Source organism: Polyodon spathula, chromosome 14 (genome assembly GCF_017654505.1).
Source record: "Polyodon spathula isolate WHYD16114869_AA chromosome 14, ASM1765450v1, whole genome shotgun sequence".
Lineage (NCBI taxonomy): Eukaryota > Metazoa > Chordata > Actinopteri > Acipenseriformes > Polyodontidae > Polyodon > Polyodon spathula.
In genome coordinates this window covers 37,479,289-37,485,935 of record NC_054547.1, presented here as the reverse complement: position 1 = coordinate 37,485,935, position 6,647 = coordinate 37,479,289, and the positions used below count along the sequence as shown (strand labels likewise).

General features: G+C 39.1%; 1 protein-coding gene across 1 annotated transcript; it reads right to left on the bottom strand.

Annotated features, from left to right (window-relative positions):
* Positions 1–246: 246 nt before the first annotated feature.
* On the bottom strand, positions 247–5,638 carry LOC121326508 (C-type natriuretic peptide 4-like). Its single transcript, XM_041269817.1, has 3 exons — positions 5,425–5,638; positions 2,457–2,740; positions 247–684 (listed from the first exon to the last, which is right to left on the bottom strand). The coding sequence occupies exons 1-2, from the start codon at positions 5,515–5,517 to the stop codon at positions 2,483–2,485; spliced, it is 351 nt and encodes a 116-aa protein (XP_041125751.1). The 5' UTR covers positions 5,518–5,638; the 3' UTR covers positions 247–684; positions 2,457–2,482.
* Between the last annotated feature and the right edge of the window lie 1,009 nt (positions 5,639–6,647).

Genomic DNA, 6,647 nt, shown 5'->3' with positions numbered 1-6,647 from the left:
GCTTTACCAGACCTCTCTGTGCTTTACAATGCTTCCCTATGCTTTACCAGACCTCTCTGTGCTTTACAGTGCTTTCCTGTGCTTTACCACACCTCTCTATGCTTTACAGTGTTTCCCTGTGCTTTACCATGCTTCCGCTGTGCTGCATTACACTTTGCTATGCTTCGTGATGGGGGTTCAGTGTCCTTGTTTAGGTGGGAGCGAGTAAGGTGCATTCTGCAAAACAAACTGGAAGACACTGGGAAGTGCATGTGGAATGTTTCTTTTTTCTTTTTTTTTAACATTTACAGCTATTTAAGACAAAAAGTTACAAACGTATTTGACCTGCAGTTTGCATCAATTTCAAAAAAATGTTACATAAATAAAACTCATATTCATAAATATCTCTTTATAAACATATAAATAGTTTTTAAACATAAATACATTTATGCAGGAATGAAGTACATGAATGTACAGCAGCGACAATAATATACAGCTTTGCATTATTAGATTCTACAACACGGTCCGCTGTTTTGTTGCGTATGTGTTTATTGTGATGGTTTTCAGGATCTTCAGTAACGCTGGTGAAGACGGTTCTTCGTACCGGAATTCGAACCTATCAGTTTCTTGAATAAGGATGGTATTGTTCTATTGTTCTGAGCAACTAAAACAAAGTTGTCCAAAACCCATCTTCCAATGAGTGCCCTAAATAAAAAAAAAAATCACATATTCAGGTTTCAAATACACAATAAACCCCACGCAAGGTTTTTCTTAAAAGTAATTAATTATGAAAAATAATAATAATAAACACCAGTTTATTCCCCTCCCCTAAAAAAAATACACATTTTTTCTATTCAGTTAAAAAAATGCATAAATAAAAAAAGAGAAGTTTAAAGTATTTGAATTGACTGAAGTCTATGATGTTCTTCATCTGAGCTCTGTGCAGCACTGTGTACATCTGAAACCATTTTTACTTTCTGTCAGTCTGTCTGCCTGACTTGTTGACATGATTTCCCATTCAGAATACAGAAATGGAGGTGGGATTGAAGTACAAGCTGTCCTGTGCAAGTATTTATCACACTGGTCAACAAGTCTTTCCTCTATACTTCTTTTCATGGCAGTTGTATTCACTCTTTCTGTATACTATGTGTACAGCTCCCTGTAAACCAGTTCATGCAGCAGCTATATAGCAATCTCATAACTTCATTAACTGTCAGGTATAAGATTACAGGGCAGCCCTGAGAACTATCTATTAAATAGAGCTCCTGGCTGCAAAACTCGGCCCCTGAGCCTCCATAGGATTGTGCCCATCTTTGCCTCCCCTTTGATTACACGGAGCTCTTTAAGAAAGGGATATAGTGGCAAAAGCTAATGGCATTGCTTTAGGCAACAACAGGGAGACAGCCTTCAAGGCTAACATATGCCCATCAGTCTAATGGAATTGAGTGATATATGTATAAAAAGTGTAGACCCCTACTGCCAAGTTGAACCATCATGCATCCAATACAGTGACTAATAAATCTGCAATGACAAAGGGTTCCCACTGTTCATGGCGCAGCGCTACGTTGTTTTCTGCTTATCTGCTGTTTCTGGTAATAACGGTCTTTGTCTATGCTGTGCATCTTAATATACTGTACACTTTGTAAGGGTATTGTGAGTTATTGCAGTCACTCAGCTTGAAGAGTAGGATTCCGCTCTGCTTTGGTGTTTCAGTTTCAATGCAATGTCCTGCTTTGCTTTGCTCCGTTATATTGTTACCCTAATCATGCAGAAATGCCATTTAGCTTTTTCAGCAGCAAAGCTTTTTAAACACGAGCGGCATGGGATGATCTCCTTTGTAGGGAAGAGTGTTTTGGGTGCTCCAGAGTATCGATGAATGGGTTTGACAGCATCGAGCGCTATTCATGTGGCTTTGTTCATTGGTTTGTTTTATTAACAGCCACATTGATTAAAAAATAAAAGATATGCTCACTTGAGTGGGTTTGTACACCTGGGAGACCAGGGATAAATACTTAAATACACAATTAAACTGGGGCTCTAAAGACTCTTTACGTAATTAATATTGGACCGTTTGTGTAAAGAGATGTCAAACAGCAGGGCAGGTCATATTTCAGTGATTTAATTTGACACTGGATTCAACTGAACAGACCATTTGTGTGTAATTTAGCTTGCTATTTTATAGCATGTAAGCATATTTATTAGCTTACTTGACTGATTTTGAAAAAAAAAAAAAAGGTCCTGATCTTCAAGATCCGTCAGTTCAGAAGTCTGCAATGCCTGACTCTAACAAATAATTACAAAAAAAAAAACAGTGGCTAACTCCCAAAGGTCAATTTTTTGCCTACGTGCCTAGGAATAAACTACAACACATTCTGCTTATAGTGCACTTAGTCAGTCGACACATGACATTGGTCAAATCAAGCCTAATTATAGTCTGTGCTATTATCTTGATACCAGGGTATTTTAATTCTACTCACCGCCTCCCCAACTGTGTGCCGTAGCTCTAACAGCCCAGCCCGCTCATGGATCCTATTCTGTCCAGCTTGAGTCCGAAGCAGCCTTTGGACAGACCCTTCTTGTGGATGCCTTTGTATTTCCTGGGGTTGGGGTGATCGTTCATGATGCGAGCCCAGGTCGCTTTAGCCCTGGCGTCCAGACGCAGGTCCCTGAGGAGTCGTACTCTCGAATTTTCAAGTCTCAAGTCCCGCTCCCCGGACGTCAGATATTCAGAAAGCTCCTCGCCTAGTAAACTGGTCAGGGACTACAAAACAAAGGGAAAGGGGAATGAGCAACACTCGCTCACTCACTCACTCAACACATTAATGTACTAGTACACGAATTGGAAACAATAGCAATGACTATCTTCAATCAATCATGTCATTTAAGATTTATATTCTTGTATAGGGTGCCTGTCTGTATTCAAAATGTAACTGACATGTAGTCGTACATCACCCTGACCCCATACTGTACCTCCAGCGCAGACACACACACACACACACACACTCTTCTCTGCACCCAACGCAATGCCTTACATTTCTTCGTGTGCTTTCAGTGGTTAGGTGTGCTTGTTGGTAATTGGGTTTCTAATGATATTTGTGTCTCTGTTGTAAAGTTTTGATGCTTTATAGGGTAGCCCTGCAGTATGTACAATTCTGGATGTATTTGATCAGAGAACACGCTGTGTTCATGTTGAGCAACATGTACATGGCTGCGTTGTTCTCAATCAGGTCTATGTGTTGTCTTCTCAGTCAGGTCTATGTGTTGTCGTCTTCTCAATCAGGTCTATGTGTTGTCTCTAATCAGTGGAACACTCTTTTAGTTTTCTTGTATGTATGTATTGTTATTTGCAGTATTAACCTGCTATGGTGGGGAATGCCTGGTTTCAGGTGCACCTGTCAAATGAGTCTAAAGTATATCCAGAATAAACCAAAGAGCCTTCTACTGTGCTAACAAATAGATATTTGGACAGCAGTTCTAAGAAAGGGTCACCCTTTACCCTAAGGGGCACTGTCTGTGTTACAGCTAAATAACAATCGTGCCCCCCCCCCCCCCCCCCCCCCCCCCCACACACACACACACACACACACACACACACACTTAATGAGATGGGTTTTTAATTTGTTTAAGGGTATTTTTAAAGACAACATTACTTTTTAATAGTGTTTAATTTACTATAATATCAATAAACATTAACAACAAAATGAACAGGGTGCGTTAATGTGTTTCAAGCTCGTCGTTAACACAGACAGGAAAAGTGGCAATTAAAACAATGTGTTAATGTTCGCACTCTAACAGCCATTTTAATACAGCAGCATCGGCAACTTGCTTTGATTTGTACTAATTCTTTAAGTATCTAATTGAACACAGTGTGAGCGAAGCTGTATAGCAGGCTCTACGTGTAGAAATAGTGCTGATAACAAACTGTACAGCCTAAACCATCATTAATAAAAAAACACATGCTGGGTTTTAACTGAAAACAACTGAGAATATGATGTTATTTGGTAGCACATTGCTTTCTAGGCTAGCCTATTGTTTTAATATACTCGGGGATAATGTCAGAAATACCCGTGCACGGTATAGACATATATTGCGGTATATAGTGGTAAAAGAATATAGAGAGGTGCAGTAAATCAAATCTCCGAGGTTGGTTCGACTTTAAGCGGTTTCCCGATCCCCGACGTGCCTGTGGCTTGCCCGTCAATGACTCTAACAATGCCCGTGCCAGCAAGTGTCACTGCTACTACAGCGCAACATTGGTACAAGCGCGCTACACTGCATTGCTGCTAAATGCACTGCACCCTCCGCGACAGAAGTTCCAGCTGGATTATGTTATTAAACGTGAAGTTTATACCGATCGTCTAAACATACGCATTTGGAACGTAACGTGATTTGGGGTACCATTAAAAGCTACCATACTGTGGCAGAAGCGTTGCCCAGCCACTAAAGCAGCAGGGAGTCTGTATCTGGGAGAGCGCAGTGTGGGTACCACCAGATTTTCTTGAAGGAAAGAGATGCGCGGGTTTGCACGAAAATGTGAAGGGAGTCCCGTTACTGCTGCCTCTATGTGACTTGCCCACCAGCCTTGCTACAACAGACTGGCAAAAACACATGTTTTGACCAATATCTTCCAAATATGCAAAACAGTCACTCGCATGTTCTATAGTTACAGCACCCTCGCTTTGCCGAGATTATACACATTGCTATTTATTTATATGAATTGTTATGTACAAAAAGTTTACAAACCTCCACACTAAAAATAAATAAATAAATAAATAATACGTATTGTGGTAGAATAATGGTTATTTGAATTGCTTTCATACACAAATCCAGTAATGTAATATAATGTAATATAAACAAGAAACCAAGTCCGTGTTGTCAAACCTGTTTTTACAAAACTAGACTTTCATTCATTAAAATAACATCGATTTAAGATCCCTCCACCTACACCTATAAATTAAACCCATGATTTGACGCCTTGCCTTCCAGCACAAGGCGGACTTACTTCGTTTACAGGCTGAAGCGTATATACCCTAAGCACTATTCCATCCTGCCCCGTGTCACCAGGCTGCCCCTCCGTCTAATCTAAATGAATGAACCTTTGCATTGATTTTTTTTTATTTTAATGAATGAAAACTGTACACAAAGCACGTCCCTTTCATCCAGACCTGCAACTCTCTCAAGCGACACAGTATGTGGGCACCTAGCACCCCTGGCACCAATACCTTATTAACTGAGCCTGTCTGCTTGTACTCGAGTCTGTATATCATCCTGGATTTAAACACACACACACACACACACACACACACACACACACACACACTCTCTCTCTCTCTCTCTCTCTCTCTCTCTCTCTCTCTCTCTCTCTCTCTCTCTCTCTCTCTATATATATATATATATATATATATATATATATATATATAATATATACACAACATTTTAAGGTACCTTCTGTTGTGACTCCGTCAATGGTTTTGCCTCCATGCTCACGGAAAGCAGGGTCACCAATAGTCCACAAGCTACCAAATGCGTGAGATTCATCGTGTTTCTCTTGGTTTCCAAAGTTGTGTCTGCTTCGTGTCAAATTTGATTGGGAAGCGTTGTAGCTGTGCGTTCTCTCGCCTTGCTCTGCTCCTTGGTTCTTACAAGCCTGTCTGCCTCTCTGCCTCCCCATTCGCTCCTTTTATAACCGCTGGTGATGTCAGTCTCGCTTTGATCGTATCAGCTACTTTTTTTTTCATTCGCTTTTGCATTGTTTACTTTGTGGCCAATTTAAGATGGAATTACATCTTCGCGTTCTTCTATGATGCTCTGTGTCCTCTCTGGAAATCTTGGCTCTTTTCAACTTTGTTTTAATAAAATCATTTCTTTTCGGTTTGTGTGTGCTTGTGTGTAGAAGTTTCACTTGTGCATTGGTATAGCCAGTTACACACACTATATGGTACAATAATATATTGGAATGCAGTAATTAAAATGAGAAATTCATTTATCAATGTGATGGATTTTTTGCTGGTAATAAACGGTCCAAGCCTCCTCATTTATTTTAATTCTTATGAGCTGAAATTTAAGACAGTTTTCTTTAACAATTGGAAAAAAAAAACTTTAATATTAAAGGTGTTCGAAAGGTTTTTTTTTTTTTTTTTTTTTAATATAAATTAATATTGCCATCCAGGATACTGTTGTCGAAAATTATATTGACAGTCTCCTCCCGTTTACAAGGGCGCCTCTGTACGCATTAATCAATACAAACTCTATACATTTCTCCAGGATAAAGGTTTCAGTTTAACATCAAATAATAGGCTATAGGAAAAAAAAGCTTTTGTAAAACAAAAAACGATAAGCATTATCAAAAAATAAATAAATAAACAAACTGACTTTTTTTCGATCAGAATGTTTTGTGTTTCCCAATTTGACGGACAAACGGACATTAGAAACCTATTCGATAAGGGCTAATTTTTTACTTAAACACATTAACAACGCACTTTCACGCTGCAGCGAGTATATTATAATATACGTATACGTTATCATAATGTATACATGTATTAGGGAAGCTGTAGTCTGTTAGAATGCGACGGTATATTATAAATGTTATGATATATCCATTGAATATCGTTTGTTTAAAACCATTACAACATAAAACGTGTTAACAGGGAGCTGGGATTGTGAATCGT

Excerpts from the sequence above, each read along its gene's own strand:
- LOC121326508 (XM_041269817.1), bottom strand. The coding sequence starts at position 5,517 with ATGAATCTCACGCATTTGGTAGCTTGTGGACTATTGGTGACCCTGCTT. Across the intron at positions 2,741-5,424 it reads TGACGGAGTCACAACAGAAG|TCCCTGACCAGTTTACTAGG; the intron begins GTACCTTAAAAT and ends TTTGTTTTGTAG.